This window comes from Ictidomys tridecemlineatus, chromosome 2 (assembly GCF_052094955.1).
Source record: "Ictidomys tridecemlineatus isolate mIctTri1 chromosome 2, mIctTri1.hap1, whole genome shotgun sequence".
Taxonomy (NCBI): Eukaryota; Metazoa; Chordata; class Mammalia; order Rodentia; family Sciuridae; genus Ictidomys; species Ictidomys tridecemlineatus.
The window spans coordinates 7,204,807-7,224,136 of NC_135478.1; the positions used below are offsets into that span (position 1 = coordinate 7,204,807).

General features: G+C 37.1%; 1 protein-coding gene and 1 long non-coding RNA gene across 3 annotated transcripts in view; one reads left to right on the forward strand and one right to left on the reverse strand.

Annotated features, from left to right (window-relative positions):
* On the reverse strand, window positions 1-18,876 carry LOC110597264 (uncharacterized). Its single transcript, XM_078028959.1, has 6 exons — window positions 18,741-18,876; window positions 16,355-16,407; window positions 14,636-14,762; window positions 5,839-5,949; window positions 4,848-5,031; window positions 1-3,937 (listed from the first exon to the last, which is right to left on the reverse strand). The coding sequence occupies exons 2-6, from the start codon at window positions 16,400-16,402 to the stop codon at window positions 2,617-2,619; spliced, it is 1,791 nt and encodes a 596-aa protein (XP_077885085.1). The 5' UTR covers window positions 16,403-16,407; window positions 18,741-18,876; the 3' UTR covers window positions 1-2,616.
* Window positions 18,111-19,330, forward strand: part of LOC120891622 (uncharacterized) — an 18,739-nt gene continuing 17,519 nt past the window's right edge. The window contains exon 1 of one of the 2 annotated variants that reach the window (XR_013428957.1): window positions 18,111-19,077. This is a non-coding gene — a long non-coding RNA (uncharacterized LOC120891622). The remainder of the gene's footprint in view (window positions 19,078-19,330) is intronic. The other variant, XR_013428961.1, reaches the window with a different exon arrangement.

Here is a 19,330-nt window from a genome sequence, read left to right on the forward strand (position 1 = left end):
CAAGATGTGGAAACCTTTATTGGTTTTCTGGGGTGAGGCAAAGTCTAACATGTCACAGTACATGTTGTAGTTTTAACATATACTTGAAAAGTGAGAAAAAGCACACCAAATCAAGCATAATAAGAGTCAAAATCCAATTTCCTCTGTGGAGTGATTATTGAGAAAACTTCCTGGAATCCTGGAAATGTGTCCACCAGGATGTATACATCTTTGTGAAATTACATCAAGCTGTACACAGCTTGCACATTAGTGTATGTATACCTTGATAAACAGTAAAAAGTGATTAAGGGAAATGGTATAGTTATGCTTTTAAGAGATAAAATATAATTTTCTAAAATATTTTTAGTTGTTAATAGACCTTTGTTTTATTCAAACACAGTGCCTCATACATGCTAGGCAAATGCTCTACCACTGAGCCACAACACCACCCTTTAAAATAAAATGTTTTAAAAAAGGGGAGGGGTAGCAAAATGTATCAGAAACAGCTCATAGCATTCCTCTTCTCACATGAAGGCAGTAAAATCTTCCCTGTCTGAAGGTATCAAATATAAATATTCCTCTACCAAAATAGGATGACGCCTATCTGAGGCTTGCCTCAATTACAGTAAGGTAACTTCATTAACCACAGCTCTACTCACTTTGGGGACCACGGTAGGCTTGTATAGACATCAATCCCATAAGCAGAGTGAAGGATGGGACTGGACTGTGAGCATGATGACAATCCTTCTGCAAACTGGTCAACTCTAACAGGGCAGTGAAAGTGCCAGAGGAAGTGCAATGAGAAGCAAAAATGCCAAAATGGCAACACCAGAGCTTGCCAGAGAAATCTAAGTTGTGTTTGGCCAGGATACAGGAGTTAATGGAGACGTTTGTGGAGGTGCAGCCCCTGAGGAGACTGAGGTCAAGCACTTAACCTTCAGTTTTGAGCAAGTATGGATCAGGGCCTTCAATACTCAGAAAAATGAGGTGAAAACTGGGGCCCACCAGGTCCCCACTCATCTGTCTACCTATATCATGGTCCTAATAAGCAGGCAATTGTAGCTCCTTCCCTAAAGCCTTTCAAACTTCTTGCAAAGTTATTTTAGAAAACTATTACCTAGGATTAGAAGTGATTAAGGAAAATGTAGTCCTCAGCTATATCCAAATTAATATAACACACTTTATTAACTTAAAACATTAGATCAAAATTCCAGCCATGAGGGCTGGGGTTGTAGCTCAGTAGTCAAGTGCTTACCTAGCGTGTATGAGACACTGGGTTCGATTCTCAGCACCACATATAAATAAATAAAATAAAGATCCATCAACAACTTAAAAAAATTAAATTAACAAAGATTCCAATCATGAACAAACATAAAGAATAAAACACAAAACAGCAATCAGATGAGACTATAATCTTTCAAGGCCTTTGTACTAATTAATTTCTACTAAAACTTTTTATTACACATGAAAAGCTTTTGATAATAAACACTGATATTCTCAAAAACAGTTGGTACCCTTAGTTTAAAGGGAAGGGAGGAATTATTGGGTAGGCAACTTTCAGTATCCAGAGGAAGAAGAAGACAAAGGCAAAGACGAAGACGAAGAAGAAGAAGGTGCACATGCTGTGAGTTCAAACTGAAACAACAATTAAAAAAAAAAAAAAAAACACCATTTTCCTGACTGCAAAAAAAAAAAAAAATACACTTGAGCCAGACTCAATGATATATGCCTACCCTCCCAAACTTAGGAGGCTAAGGCAGAAGTCCAGGAGTTACAGGCCTGGACAACATAGCCAGACCCTGTCTCAGAGGAGAAGCAGACACACATGTACACACACAACCTCCCAAGAGTCCAAAAGACTTTGTAATGGAAATAACATTTACATCTCAGCTAAAGAAACACCTCATACTCAAAAGTATGTCATAAAAGCTGATAAAAGAAACATATAACCTTAAATCTTCCTATTAGAAAACACTGGAAATCAATAACCCTCTAGAAGTCCACTTTAATGAGGCACTGATCTCTTCTAGCTCAAATTTTGAATTTTCTTATACAAGTGTTGAGAGCCACAGCCAAGTCAAGATGGCGCCTGGCACTTTGCCAGCAGGAGTGGTTTGACATGTAACACCAGCAACCTATTAAGATGATGAGGATTCCTGAATGACTGACTGCTGTAGCTAGATGATGTTAATTGAGTTAAGCTGTGTCTAATTATTAAGATGATGAGGATTTCTTAATGACTGATTGCTGTAATTGGAAGATGTTAATTGAGATAAGCTGTCTGTATTTAGTTGGGTATATATAACTCTGCTGTTCTGAATAAAGAGGCTCCCGCTGTTTCAACTTTCACAAGTTGCTTGTCGCCCCCCAGCTACTTTGCACAGCCCAGCCAGACTGCGGCACAAGTTATGTTCAAAATCAAAAGGATTTACCATACAGCTTACAAACACAGGGTTTCACTCAGTTGTCCTCAATTCTTCAAAAGAATGAGTGATAATCTCCTACTTTCTCACATTTATAGTGTCTCTACAGTATGAAACTTCACAAAATGAGACTTCACATATTGCATTAGTTCAGAAAAAGTCTTCAGAGATTCCCTTACTCCTTACATTTATATATTGTCCCTTGTGTGAATTTTCACATGGCTTTGAAAGTAGGATGGACAAATAAAGGCTTTCCCACATTCCTTACATTCATATGTTTCTCTCCAGTATGGCTTCTCACATGTCTCCCAAAGGATGAGGGAGAACTGAAAGCTCTTCCACACTGCAGACATTCAAAGGGTTTTTCTCCAGTGTGCATTCTTGCATGTATAGTAAGGTATGAAGATTGTCGAAATGCCTTCCCACATTCCTTACATTCATAGGGTTTTCTCTCAGTGTGGGTTCTCATGTGAAGACTAAGAGCTGAGAAACAAATAAAGGCTTTCCCACATTTTTTACATTTATAAGGTTTCTCTCCAGTGTGAGTTCTTGTATGTACTGTAAGATATGAAGAACTTATGAAGGCTTTCCCACATTCCTTACATTCATAAGGTTTCTCTCCAGTGTGAGTTCTTCTATGTACTGTAAGATAGGAAGAACTAATGAAGGCTTTCCCACATTCCTCACACATATAAGGCTTTTCTCCACTGTGAGTTCTTAGGTGTTCAGTGAGGGATGAGGAACGACTAAAGGCCTTCCCACACTCCTTACATTCATATTGCATCTTACCATTGTGATCTCTCACATGTGCTTTCAAGGATGAGGGACAACTGAAGGCCTTCCCACATTCCTTACATTTATAGGGTTCCTCTCTGGTGTGTTTCCTCACATGTACATTAAGATTTGAGGATTCACTGAAGGCCTTCCCACACTCTTTACATTCATAAGGCTTCTCTCCTGTGTGAATTCTTATATGTCTTATAAGATGAGAGGAATAGCTAAAGGCCTTCCCACATTCCTTACATTCATATGGCTTATCTCCACTATGAATTCTTTTGTGTTTGGAGAGTGATGAGGAACAACTAAAGGCCTTCCCACATTCCTTACATTCATAGGGCTTATCTCCACTGTGAATTCTTTTGTGTTCTGTGAGGTGGAAAGAACTACTGAAAGTTTTCCCACATTCCTTACATTCATACTTTGCCTTTTCACTATGAATTTTCATATGTGCTCTGAACATGGAGGAACAACTGAAGGCCTTTATACATTCCTTACATTCATATGGTTTTTCTTCAGTAGGAGTTTTCATATGCTTCTTAAAACAAGAAAGAAAATGGAAGGCTTTCCCACATTCCTTACACTGATAGGGTTTGTTTCCAGCATGAGATCTGGTGTGATTCTTAAGTGATGAATGAAACAGGAAGGACTCATAGCATTCAAAGGATTTGACTTCAGTAGTTCTCTGGAGCATAAGATTTGAAATTTGTCCACATTCATTTTCTTCATTGTATTCACAGATGTTCTCTACCACATGACTTTTAAAAATAAAAGACAGATTATTAGTAATAAAATTTACCATCTTCAGTAAATATGTATGCTTTCTGCCCCATCAACTTATAAGCTAAAATTTCTCAAGAAGGCTCTTCCACAGCCAACATTGTCACTCAGCTTTGGACTTAAATGATTTTTCTGATAAATCTATCAAACCAATCTATGTGTCAAACTTTCAATATCTCAGTATCATTTGTAGAAAAAACTATCTAGACAAAATTCTTTGTGAAAGTACAATTTTTTTTAATTTTGAATTTGAATAATTTTCTTTTTTTAAATTTATTTTTTATTTGCATGTATTCCATTAGTTATACATGATAGCAGAATGCATTTTGATACATCATACATAAATGGAGTATAATTTCTTATTGTTCTGGTTATACAGGATGTAGAGTTACACTAGTCATATAACCATATATGCACACAGGATAATAATGTCCAATTCATTCTACTATTATGCCCACACCCCCCTCCCTTCCCCTAACTCCCCTCTAATTCAAAGTACCTCTATTCTTCCCAATCCCCCCACACACACACATTGTGAATTAGCATCCACCTATCAGAGAAAACACTTGGCCTTTGGTTCTTTACACCAGCTTCATCCATTTACGGGCAAATGCCATGATTTCATTCTTATGAAAGCAAAATTTTTGACCTAGGTTTATGTTGAAAATATGTTTCTTTTTAAAAAATATTTTTCAGTTATAGATGGATGCAATAACTTTATTTCATTTATTCATTTTTATGTGATGCTGAGGATTGAACCCAGTCCTCACATATGGGAAGCAAGCACTCTGCCTGCCACTGAGCCAAAACCCCAACCCCAAAATATGTTTCTTAAATCTCAAAATTGTTTCCTGATGCACTACCTTCTCTTATATGAAGGGCACTCACCTTAGTCCTTTCTCATGGCTTTTGTTCCAATCATCCACATGATGGGTGTCCTGGTTTTCATGTAAAATAGAGGAGCAGGAACCATTTCTTTTGATTCTCACTATTTTCTGTTCATTGGATATTTTTTCTCCATTGTTATCTTGAAGAGCAACTAATTCCTTAGTATTAAGTAGAGACTCAAAACCTGAAATGAAAAAATAAAACAAAATAAAGTTACCTATGAGCAAAGGACTTTGAGCAGTGCAGCTGTTTCAGGACTTCATTATTAATAGGCACAAGGGTCAAAAGTAAAACAGTTCACTAAAAAATATTTCCATGAAACCATAGTATGGTAACATTACCATAGTATGGTAACACATGCTTGTAATCTGAGCTATCTGGGTGGCTGAGATAGGAGGTTCACAAGTTCAAGGACAGCCTCAACAACTTAGACCCAGTCTCAGAATTAAAAAGGGTATGGGATATAGCTCAGTGGTAAAGCACTCCTGGGTTCCTCAGTGCTGAAAAATAAAAAATAGTTCTATGAAGAATGACAGTGATGGTAACACGACCAGTAGAAATGACTGGGACCAGAGACATGAAAAATTGTGCTCCATATGAATCAAAATGAATTCTGCTATCATGTATAACAAATTAGAACAAATACATAAATAATTTTTTTAAAAAGAAAGGTTATGTTAAAATTTTTCTGTTAACTTGATATTTCATATTAGTATAGAAAATATATTAAAATTTTTCATTAATAATTTTTAAAAAATTATTAGGAGAGGAAAACAGAAAGGATAAAATACACATACCAAAATAAACTTTAAAAAAGCAAATATGGAGATCTTTGCCAAGATCAAGGAAAGTATGAGAGACAGATAAACAGTCAAAACAGTCCTCTGAGGCATCTGTGGGTAATGAGCCTCCTCAGACAAAAAAAAACTTTTGCTTTATTTCTATTTTATTTATGTCTACTCCCAGGCCAGTTTCTCCCAGGGATTCTTGCCTTCCTGGTGCTGCTCCATACAGATGCCCTGGAAAAGTTCTGTCTTCACTGTCTGCAGTTCCTCCTCTTGTTCCCACTGGGAGATCAGATTGGGTGTGAGTAGTGGGTACCCTGCACAGGAGGAAAGGAATATCATGAGGAAAAGCAATGAAGAATCACAAATGTCTTTCCATAAGATTGGGTCAAACTTTGGTCTTCTAATACTCTAAAGACAGAGAAGGATGAGTTTAACTGAAACAAAATGTCAAATCCATTGAAGAAAAAAAAAAAGGCAAAGGAGGGAGGGAGAGGAAGGAAGAAAGAAAGAAAAGAAAAATAGAGAAGGTAAAAGAAAAAGCTGAGATGTGGGGGAAAGGCAGCCTCTAATGTGAAGAACTGATCTGAATCAGACATGGTGACACAAGCCTATAATCCCAGGGTGGGACTGGGAGGCTGGAGGATCATGAAGGCCAACCTCAGCAACTCAGCAAGATCCTGTTTCAAAGCAAAGAAAAACAAAATTTTAAAGAATTGGGTATGTAGCTAGTGGTAAAGTGCCCCTAGGTGTTCAATTCCCAGCACAAAAAAAGACAAAGAAAAAAAGATTGATCTGGGCTGGGATTGTAGTTCAGTGGTAGAGCACTTGCCTAGCATGTGCAAGGTGCTGAGATTGATCCTCAGCACCACATAAAAATAAATAAATAAAATAAAGGTGTAAAAAATTATAAAAAAAAAAAGAAAGATTGACCTACATTCACAGTGGAACCTCAATATTATTATAAGCTAATTTGACACAGCCAGAATATTTTTTATTTTTTTTAAATATTTTTTTAGTTGTAGTTGGACACAATACCTTTATTTTATCAGATTGAACAGAGTTTCACCAAAGTCATGTCCAAATATATCAATGAAACAGAGTAGAGAGCACAGACACAGATCTACATAAGTAAAGTTGGCCCTCTTTATCTGTGAATTCAAGCAACCATCGATAGAAAATAAAATAGGAAAAAATTACATCTGTATTAAACATGTATTTTTTTGTGCTTATGTCCAAATCAATCCAGTACAAAAGTAATTATGAATAAGATAGGATAGATAGAAAAACAGGCAGACAGTTAAGAAAATGCACTCCCCCACACCAAAAATTAAAAGAGAGAGAGAGAGAGAGAGAGAGAGAGAGAGAGAGAGAGACTTTAAATAAAGAGGCTATTTCACAAAACTAACCTATAGAAAACATTCCAAACATTATAGCCAACTTTATAGTGGCAGGAAAAAGGAGATAGAGCCAACCTGAGTGAAGACTACAGACTCGAGGCCTAACTAATCAGAATGTCACAGACCAAAGCATGAGCCTTGGCACTTTTCCAATACTTGTTTAGCATAGGTGTTGACCAATAGTATTTGCACTTTTATGAGACATGATTAGCATAGATACTGACCAACACCTTTAGTATCTTCCCAAGACCTGATTAGCACAGATATTGATGAATGCCTCATCCAGTAGCTATTTAAGTCCCTAGACTAGTACACTTAAGTGGAAACCTACTCTCAGGTTCTGCTCTCAGCCCCTGAGAGTTCTGCTTCTTTTCTTTTCACTTATATAACTAGTAAACCTTCATTCTTGCCTTCTGTTGTCTGTGGATTTGTCTTCAAATCTGTGAATAAGATTTTGGTTCAATGCGAGAAAGCAGTAGTTGCCTTAGTGGGAGCTATTAGGTTTAAGGCTACATATTATATACTGAGTAATATTGATATTGGTCTCACCATTAAATGTGAGGCTCTGGAAACCTTCACACACCTAGACACTATAAGTCTACAGGGTAGATTTTATGCTGCCTTAGATCCATACTTCTAGATGGGAAAACACACTAACAACATGAAAAAACAAGGAAATAAAAAGCCCCAAACAAACCAAGATGCTTCAACAACAGAAGCCGCTGATAACACAGTAAAAAAAATTTCCAAGAAGGAGTTCAGATTGCATATAGTTAAATTGATATGTGAAATAAAGGGCAGTATGAGGAGTGAAATCAAAGAACATATAGGAAATGAAAGACTACTTCAATAAAGAGTTAGAGATCATGAAAAACAAAACAAAACAAAAAAAAACAAGCAGAAATCCTTAAAATGAAGGAATCAGTAAACCAAATTATAAATTCAATAAAAAGCATCACCAACAGAGTAGATTACTTGGAAGACAGAACCTCAGACAATAAAGAAAAAATACATAATCTTAAAAGTAGAGTTGCCCATGAAGAGAAGATGGTAAGAAACTATGAACAGAACATCCAAGAATTATGGATAACATGAAAAGATCAGATTTAAGAGTTATTGGAATAGATAACGGATCAGAGATACAAACCAAAGGAATGCATAATTTTTAAATGATATAATAGTAAAAAATTTCCTCAATCTAAAGAATGGAACAGAAAAATCAAATACAAGAGGCTTGTAGGACCCCCAAATGTACAAAATTACAGCAGACCCACACCAAGACACATTATACTAGAATGACTAACACAGAGAATAAAGATAAAACCTTAAAGGTATGAGAGAAAAAACTCAAATTACAAATAGAGGGAAACCAATTCAGATCTCAACTGATTTTTCAGCCCAGAACCTCAAAGCTAGGAGGTCCTGGAATAATATATTTCAAGCCATTAAAGAAAATGGATGCCAACCAATAGTTTTATATCCAGCAAAATTAAGTTTCAGATTTGAAGATGAAATTAAAACTTCCATAATAAACAAAAATTAAAAGAATTCACACTTAGAAAGTCTATATTACAGCACATTCTCAACAAAATATTCCATGAGGATGAAGTGGGAAAAAAAAAAAAAGTGCAAACCAGCAAAGGGAGGATCTACACTAAAACAACCCTCAACCAAGTGAGAAACTAAACTAAGACAAATGAAAAACGAGAAAAAAATCAAAATGATAGGGAATACAAAAATCATGTAACAATAATAACCTTCAATGTTAATGGCCTAAACTCGTCTATCATAGAGTGGCAGATTTTATTAAATAGCAAGATCCAACAATATGCTGTCTTCAAGAGACTCACCTCATGAGCAAAGACATCCACAGGCGGAAGGTGAAAGGATGTATCACTTATCACTCAAATGGATTGTATAAACAAGCAGAGGTTTCCATTCTCATCTCAGATAAGTAGACTTCAAACCAAAGTTAATCAGAAGAGATTATATATACTTCCCTTAAGAGGACATTTCATACCTCTTAAGGAAAGTATATATAAGAAGGATACAACAATTACAAATATTCATGCCCCAAACAATGGAGCATCTATGTACATCAAACAAATGCTTCTCAATTTCAAGAGTCAAATAGACCACAATACAGTAATACTGGGTGACCTTAACATACCTCTCTCACTATGGGACAGATCTTCCAAAACAAAAACTAAATAAGGAAACTATAGAAATAAATAACACAATCAATAATTTAGACTTAACAGACATATATAGAATATTTCATCCATCAACGAGCAAATATACTTTCTTCTCAGCAGCATATGGCTCCTTCTCTAAAACAGACTATAGCTTATGCTACAAAGCAAATCTTAGTAAATACAAAAAAAAAAAACAGAGATAATATCTTGCATTCTATGAGACCACATGGAATGAAATTAGAAATCAACAATAAAATAAAAATAGAAGTAACAAATGGAGACTAAATAATACACAATTGAATGATGATGTATAGTAGAAGAAATCAAGAATGAAATAAAAAATTCTTAGAGGTAAATGAGAACACTGATAATCATATCAAAATCTCTGTAACACTATGAAGACAGTACTCAGAGGAAAGTTTATTGCATCGAGTGCATTCATTAAAAAATAAAAAGTCAATAAATAAATTACCTAACACTACATCTCAAAGCCCTAAGAAAAGAAAAAACAAAAGAACACCAAAAGCAGTAGAAGACAGGAAATAATTAAAATCAGAGCTGCAATTAATGAAATTGAAACAATTGGAAAAACTGACAAAACATAAAGTTGGTTCTTTGAAAAAATAAATACAATAGATAAACCCCTGGCCATGTTACCAAAGAGAAAACTCCAAATTACTAAAGTACAAGATGAAGAAGGAAATATCACAATGGACACATCTGAAATAAGAAGATAATTAGAAACTATTTTGAAAATTTATACTCTAATAAAATAGAAGATATTAAAGATATCAACAAATTTCTAAAGATATGTGACCTACCCAAACTGAATGATGAGGTCATACATGCTTTAAATAGATCAATTTCAAGTAATAAAATAGAAAACACCATCAAAAGCCTACTAACCAAGAAAAGCCCAGACCAGATGGACTCTCAACTGAGTTCTACAAGACTTTCAAAGAAGAATGAATACTAATACTCTTCAAAGTATTCCATGAAATAAATAAGGAGGGAACCTTTCCAAACTCATTCTATGAGGCCAATATCACCCTGATACCAAAACCAGACAAAGCCACATCACAGAAAGAAAACTTGAGACCAATATCCCTGATGAACATAGATGCAAAAGTTCTCAATAAAATTCTGGCAAATCACATACAAAAACATATTTAAAAGATAGTGCACCACGATCAAATGGGATTCATCCGAGAGATGCAAGGTTTGTTCCATATAGAGAAATCAATAAATGTAATTCATTATATTAATATACTTAAAAACAAGAATCATATGGTCATCTCAATAGATGCAGAAAAAGCATTTGACAAAATACAGCACATTTTCATGCTCAAAAAGCTATATATGCTAAACCCAAGACCAGCATCATTCAAAATGGAGAAAAATTAAAAGCATTCCCACTAAAAACTGGAACAAGACAAGGATGTCCTCTTTCACCACTTCTATTCAACATCATCCTTGAAACTCTACCCAGAGCAATTAGATAAAAGAAAGAAATTAAAGAAATACAAATAGATATAGAAGAACTGTCACTATTTGTTGATGACATGATTCTATATCTAGAAGTTCAAAGAAATTTACTAGAAAAATTCTAGAATAAGTGAATTCAGCAAAGCAGCAGGATATAAAATCAACACCCATAAGTCAAACACATTCCTATACATCATCAATAAATCCACTGAAAGAGAAATTAGGAAAATTAACCTATTCACAATAGCACCCCCCCCCCAAAAAAAAAAAAAACTGGGAATCAATCTAACAAAAAGACCTCTACCATGAAAACCATAGAACACTAAAGAAAGAAACTGAAGAAAAGTTCAGCAGATGAAAAGATCTCCCATGCTCCTAGACAGGCAGAATTAATATTGTCAAAATGGCTTTACTACCAAAAGAATTATTCAGATTCAGTGAAATTCCTATTAAAATCCCAATGACATTCTTCATAGAAATAGAAAAAGCATTCATGAAATTTATTTCGAAAAATAAGAGATCCAGAATAGCTAAAGCAATCATTAGCAAGAAAAGTGAAGCAGGAGGCATCACAATAGCAGATCTTAAACTATACTACACAGCTATAGTAACAAAAAACAGCAGGGTATTGGCACCAAAATGGACTTGTAGACCAATGATACAGAATAGAGGACACAGAGACAAACCCACATAAATACAGTTATCTCCTACTAGACAAGAATGCCAAAAACAATCACTGGAGAAAAGATAGCCTATTCAACAAAGGGTACAGCAACACTAGAAATCCATATGTAGAAAATGAAATTAAACCTCTATCTCTCACCCTGCGCAAAAATCAACTCAAAGTAGATAAAAAACTTAGGCACTAGAACAGAGACCCTATGGCTAATAGAAGAAAAAAATAGGCCCAAATATTCATCACAATGGATTAGGATCAAACTTCCTTAACAAGACTCCTAAAATGCAAGAAGCAAAGTCAAAATAATCAATGAATGGGATGGATTCAAATTAAAAAGCTTCTTCTCTCAAAGGAAACAATTAATAACGTAGAGAGCCTACAGATTGGGAGAAAATCTTTACCACATGCAACTCCAACAAAGCATTAATCTCTATAATATATAAAGAACTAAAAAACTTGACACCAAATAACAAATAACCCAATCAATAAATGGGCTAAGGAACTGAATAGACACTTCACAGAAGAAGAAATACAATCAATCAACAATTTGCATTTCTTCTTTTTTTTTAACAAATAATCTTTTTTTTAATATATTTATTTTATTTATTTATTTTTATGTGGTGCTGAGGATCGAAACCAGGGCCTTGCACTTGCTAGGTGAGCTCTCTACTGCTGAACCACAATCCCAGCCCACATTTCTTCTTTTGAAAAATCTGTTTAGTCCCTTTGCCCATTTCTTGACTGGATTATTTGGTTTTTGTTTGCTTTGGATTTTTTTGTTTGTTTGTTTTGTTCTGTTGTTGAATTTTTTTGTTCCTTATATATTCTGGATGTTAATCCCCTGTCAGATAAGTAGGTGGAAAAGATTTTCTCTCATCCTGAAGGCTGTCTCTTATACATTTCTTTTGCTGCGTTATACAAAGAATTCTTAAAGATCAGTAATAAGAGAACAAAAAAAAATTCCATAAAAATATAGCCAAAGACCTAAACAAACACTTAAACAAATACAGACAAATGGCAAGTAAAAAAAGTAAAAGTACGCTCCACATCCTAAAATCACCCAGGAAAAACAAAACAGTGACACACCTCTACAGGCCTTTTTGACAAGCCAAATTCCAGAAAATTGACAATGCTGAATATTGGCAAAAATGTAGAGAAACTGGAACTCTCATTAATTCTTGACAGGAATGCAAAATGGTATAGCTACTTAGGAAGACAATATGTGGTTTCCTATAAAATTAAAAATACCTTACCATAGGGCTGGAGCTAGTGCTCGCCTAGCACAGGTGAGGCGCTGAGTTCAATCCTCAGAACCAAATAAAAATAAATAAATAAAGATATTGTCTCAATCTAAAAACTAAATATTAAAAAAAAAAAACTCTTACCATATGATCCAGCAATTAAATTGTGTCCCTTGGCATTCATCCAAGGAGTCAAAACTGCACACAAAAGGCTACACATGTTTACAAGAGCATACTTCATACTTGTCAAAACCTGAAAGCATCCTAGATGCCTTTTAGTAAACGGGATGATAAATAAACTGTGGCACATCTATACTACATAATGTTATTCAACAGTAAAAGGAAAATCATAAAAAGATATGAACGAAACTTAAATGCACATTACCGAGTGAAATAGGCCAATCTCAACAAGCTACATACTATATAAATTCCAATTTTATGACATTCCAAAAAAAGATAAAAAATATACAGATGATATAATGAACAATGGCTGCCAAAGAGTTAAGAGAGAGTAAGGGATTAAAAAGTGAGAGCACAGAAAATTTTTAGGGGAATAATACTACTCTATATATTACTATGATGGTACATGTCATTGTACATTTGCCCAAAGCCATACAATGTACAACACCACAAATGAACCTTAATATAGGCTATGGATTCTAGTTAATGATGAAGATGTGTCAATGTACATTCATCATTTGTAAATTAAACATGGACCATTCTGGTGGAAGATGTTCATAGTGAAAAAGGCTGTCTGTGTTGTGAGGATAGTAGTTGTTAGAAATCTCTCTACCTTGCACTTAATTTTGCTTTGATACTGAAAATGCTCTAAAAATTAAAGCCTGTTACTCTGGGGCATGGTGGTGCACACCTATACCTCCAGCTATTCAGGAGGCTGAGGAAGGAAGATCCCAAATTTGAAGCCAATTTGGGCAACTTAGCAAGACCTTTTCTCAAAATAAAAAAGAGCTGGGGATTTAGCTCAGTGGAAGAGAGCCCCTAGGTTAAATTCTCAGTACCATATAAAAATACACACACATACATACATACATACGTGAATATGTACAAATGTACATACACACATATATTTTTTTAAAGCCTATTTTGAAAATGTTCACCCATACTCAGAATGTTGCCTTATATGGAAAAAAGGTCTTTGTCAATATACTAAAGTTAAGATGGGGTTATTCTGGATTAAGATGGACCCTAAATCCAATGACTGATGTCCATATATGGACAGAGATTAGAAACAGGTACACAGGGAAGGTAATGGTGGAGGCAGAGACTGGAATGATACATCTATAAACAAAATGGACTGCCAGCAACCACCAGAAGCTAGAAAGAGACAGGGAGGGACTTTTTCCTTAGAGCCTTTAGAAAGAATATAGCTCTGGTGACACCTTGTTTCAACTCCCAGATGCCAGAAACATGAAAGAATAAAAATTTCTATACTTTTTACCCAAGAGTTTATGGTACTTGTTCATAGAGAGCCTAAGAAACCAATATAATCTACCCCATAGACTCATCTTTAAATCATCCAAAAAGCACAAATTCTCTAATAGATACTTTCTAACACCCTCTTACTAAGACGCCCCTCAACTCCCCATGGGTATGTTCTCCCATGACTGCAAAATAACCCTGCTTGTTTAACTTACAGGTGTGCTCCTGGTGGTCAATGGGTAAAGGGCATTCACAGCAGTAGACTCTTCACTCAAATCACAAACTCTCCCTGTGCCCCAGAGAAGCCCCTCAATCCTCACACATTCAACACTTAATAAGCCTCAAGGCTTTCAACCACAAAAGGAAAAAGAAAAAACAAGTTTAATATGCCCATATCCATTTTCATGAAGAAGCCTCCAGATCATAAGCACCCTGTGGTTAGTGACCACGTTTGTCTTATTTACCAAGTACTCCCACTCCTCAGCACAGATCCTGGAACAAGGTCAACTAGTAGATAAAATTGTTCTCTAAACCACTACATGAACCAACACTGCCAATCTTACCTAGTGAGACCAGGTTCTGGAAGGTTTCCAGCATCACATCTCTGTAGAGTCTCCTCTGAGCAAGATCCAGCAAAGCCCACTCCTGCTGGGTAAAATCCACAGCCACATCCTCAAAGGTCACCGAGTCCTAAAAGATGCCACAAATTCTGTTCAGAAAGGACAATTCCTCCACTGTGTGCGAGATGATGGGTGAGGCTGATAGCACTGGGGACCTGAGAATCAATTCAGGGGAGGTTCAGAAGATTCTGTGGTCTTCCCAAGTCTATGGCAGAACTCCGTCAGCAGATCTCTTTCCCTTTATACCCACACATACTTAATGAGTGAACAAATCTTGTCTAAAAGCCAAAATACTTCTAAACTACTACATTAGTCTCTTTGCAGTTGATGGTAATGAAATAAGAAAAAAAAAAAATCAAAGTTATTTTCCTTCGAACCTGCACAGAACACTGGATATTAGGTATGTGGGTAATTTTCCATACACATCAAGCAATTCTCCAACAGACACTAGCTAGGTTTCCTATTATTCAATAACATTCTTACACTATCTACATGGACAGCTTCATCCCACAGGTTGAGGGCTCAGTCCCACAAAACTTCCCCATACTTCATGCAGCATAACAACTAGTACATTGTCATTTATACTTCTGACCAAATGGCTACATCTCAGGGACCCCACTGAACCCTCCTTGAGTTGGGTAATATGCTGAGATGGCTTACAGAATCTAAGCAAACACTTCATTGTGCTTATGGTTTGTTATAAATACAGAGAAGTATCCAGATAAAGAAATATATATGGCATAGCAGGGTAGGAAAAGCTGCAGAAATTCCATGCCAACTGGGGTGTCTTGTACCAGGAACCTTTACAAATTCAGCTATACAGAAGCTCCCTAAATTTATTCTTTTTGGGTTCTCACAGAGGCTTTATTAGAAAGCATGACTGATTTAAATTAGCAATTTAAATAATCAATTTAACCTTCAGTACCTCTCAACTTCAAGGTTAGTGGATAGGGCTGAGGAGTCAAGCATACTTTAGTTCTTCTGGACTAGCAGTCATCCTGAGGCTATCTGTCCTGGTCACCAGTCATCATACAAAGCTACTCTTATCACTCCAGAAACATTTGAAGGGTTTTAGGGACTCTACGCCAGGATATGGGACCAAGACCACATATTGTACAGTATCATATTATTCCTTATTCAGAAATCCTTCCTTATTCAAGAATAACTTCACCTGCTACTTCATTCCTATTAAGGCATTGAGCAAAACATCAAACTCAGGTTTAAATCTGGATGAGGATTTAATGAAAGAAAACACAGAAAGTGAATGGGAACTTTTCCTTTTTTCCCCCCTCACAATCCTGAGAGGCCCAAGAGCCTGCACATCTTTCAAGTTAGCCCCAAAACTGGCTCTGTTTTATACTATTGTGGCCTGGGCTCACCAAACTATAGCACATGCACTTACTCTAGCCTATCACATACTTATGTAAGTAAAGTTTTATTGCAATACAATAAAACATTTGCTTATGTTCCTCTATGAATATTTTTTGTATTAAATGACAATTTCCTTATAATAGAAATTCTATGAACTTCAAAACCTAAACTACTTACCATGTGATCCAAAAAAAAAAAGAAGCAGCAGATTGCTAACCTGTGCTCTAAAATAGCAGCAGGATATCAAATAAAATAGAAATATTCTTTTAGAGCATTATACCTTTTACTTACCTGCATCATACTTTTCTGTAACCCAACACTTATTCTTTCTTCCTCCATGTCACCTTCATAAAGAAAAGTAAGACATTGAGAAGTTATAGGTAAGACAGAAGCTGACATGGGAATCCAATCCTCCAGAGAATTCCCATACTCATGAGCCTGGATATTGTAGCACATCAATTACCAGTGACAACTCAAAACACATATCATGACTCCCAAGTAAATACAAACTGAACTTGTGTGAAACTGGAACAATCCTTTCTTCCCTAGAGATACAAAACAACACTCTTCTCCTTGTCAATAATACAAAAGAGGTTAATAGTAACATTTTATTAGTAAATTAACTCAAGTGTTAAGAACATCTGGCTGTCCATTTCCCCATAACAAAAAGCATAAAATGTATCAAGTGGTGCCTTCAACCCTAAGAATATATACACCCTGACTCATATCTAAGAAAGCACTAATTTATTTAAACACTAGGCTTCTAGGGACTCCTTGACCAACATTTTTACTTGTTTACCATTTTACAGGATAATAGGCATTACTACAAAGCCCTGAACACTGCTGTCATCCCAAACCCACCCAATGGGATCCACAAAACCTAATTTCTGAGAAAGAGAATCAACCTATTTGTTATGGTTTGAATCTGGGATGTCTTTCAAAGCGTCCTGTATTGAAGGCTTGGTCTCCAGTGCTGCAGTGTTCAGAGTTTGGGCTTGGGGGAAGCGATTGGATTATAAGAGGTCTGACTTCATCAGTGGATTAATCCATTTTATGGATTAAGAGTTTGAATGGACTGCTGGGAGGTAACAGGAACTACAAGAGGTAGAATCTAGAAGAGATGAGAAAGAGGAAAAGGAAGAAGTAATGGAGGTGGTGGTGGTGGTGGGTGGTGATGGTAGTGGTAGAAGAGGAGGAGGAGGAAGAAGAAAATTTCATTGAATCCAGTCATTAAAAGAATCATATTTAAAACATGCACAAGGAAACAGAAGTTGCAAATTGTTTTACAGAAAGTTTCACAAAATTAGTAGGAAATTCATAATTCCAGTGTAGAGGGAAGGTAATTTCCTACTTTCAACACCAGAAGGGTACAACTAAAAAGTATGCCAGATCACAGACAAAGTACAAATAATACAAAAGCATTGGTAACAGTTGAGAAATGAACAATAAGTATAAATCACAATTAAAGTTCATTTCATCCTAGGAATGACGGATGCTTAAAAACTGAATCACTAAAAAAAGAAAACAAAAAAAGAATAAAACTGAATCACTGAGACTCAGTGGTACCCGTGCCTTACTTGCGTTGAGTCTTGGATTCAATCCCAACACCACAAGAATAAAATAAACAAAAATTGAATCACTGATTAATGAAATTCACAGTATTCATAAAAAGGTTATTTGACATATTCCCTTAGACACAAAGCAATGACTCATCTATTCCGTGTACATTGCTAATAATAACTTAGGCCATTAGAAAGGATTAGATTTTATACGTTAAAAAATGCAAACATTCTATTTAATAGTGAAATACTGATTAATTTTCTCTGAAATCAGGAACAAGGCAAGAATGAAAATTATATGCTAATCTCCATTCAGCTGGGAGTCCTGGCAAGTGCAGTAATTCGAAACAAAAAAAATGGAAAACACAAAGATTGAGGAGAAAAAAAATTCAAACTGGCAGATTTTCTGTGCAAAATTTAAAGAATCTATAAATAAATGACCAAGCTTTTTTTTTTTTTTTTTCTCTCCCTGCATTTTGCAGTTCTAGGGATTTAAGCCAGGGGCACTCTACCACTGAAGTACACCCCTGGTCCTTCTAATTTTTTGTGTAGAGATAGGGCCTGCCTATATTGCTCAGGCTGCCCTTGAACTTGGGATCAAGTTCTACCTCAGCCCCGAGTAGCTGGGATTACAGGCGTACACCACCGCGCCAGGCTAAAATGCATCACTTTATTAAGGATGAAATGCACTTGCCCAGGAGGCGGGTTAACAGTAGTTTAAAATCAGCTTCCTCTTGTGTATCTGAATGCAATGTGTCAAACAGGCCCCAGGTCCCGGGGGACTCTCAGACCCGCGCTGGGCAGTGCGCGAGGCCCAGGGGCAGCGGGCCGAGCTCACCCCACGCCGGGTGTGTGCAGACCAGCGGACCCGCACAGGCTCCGGACCCGGACCCCGACGCAGGCGAGGCCTCTGCTCTCGGCAGGGAGAGGCCGCAGGGCTCCCCAGCTCCCGCCTGCACGAGACGGGCCCGCCGCTGGCGCAGCCCGGAGTCCCCGCTGCGGTCACGGGGACGAGCGCGGCGCCCGCGGAGCCGACTGGGCTTTGGGCTGCGCGGCTGAAGGGGGCACCGGGACTGCAGGAGATCAGAAGCCAGCCTTCCGCCTCCCGCGGCCCATACCTGGATGGTTCCAGCCCGGAAGGATAGGATGCGGACTGAGGCAAGAATATATCTCAGATACAGGCTGCAGCGTAAAGTGTCATGGCGGCCACAGGCACACAATGAGCTACGTTGCGCATGCGCGGTAGCTCTTCTGCCGCCGCTACCCCCCTCCCCATTCTGAGAAACAAACTGCGTAAGGGGCGGAGCTTCGGGAGCTGGGCGTGGCGTGGAGCGGCCCGCTCAGTCCGTCGCCACACGGAACGTGCTAATTTTCCCTGGGGTTGTAGGTAAGAAAAGAACCAGAACCATGGACGAAGCTGGGGAGGGACCAGGCTAGCCCGCCGAGTGGACTCAGGTGAGACCAGATCAAGGGTCGTGGCTTTTAATATTCCAGAGGTTGGGTCTAAGATGGGACCTGGTTGCCAATGGAGACCCCTGGAAATGCCTAGAGGCGGGGCTAAGGTTAGAGCCTGTCACACAGGTTCCCTGAGGCCCAGGAGTAGGATGCTCATCAAATGCATTAATACCCTAGCTAGAGCGCTGTCCACAGGAAATCATACTTAAAACTCTGAGTCTACCAACCTGTGCGATAAACTCTTTTCCATTGA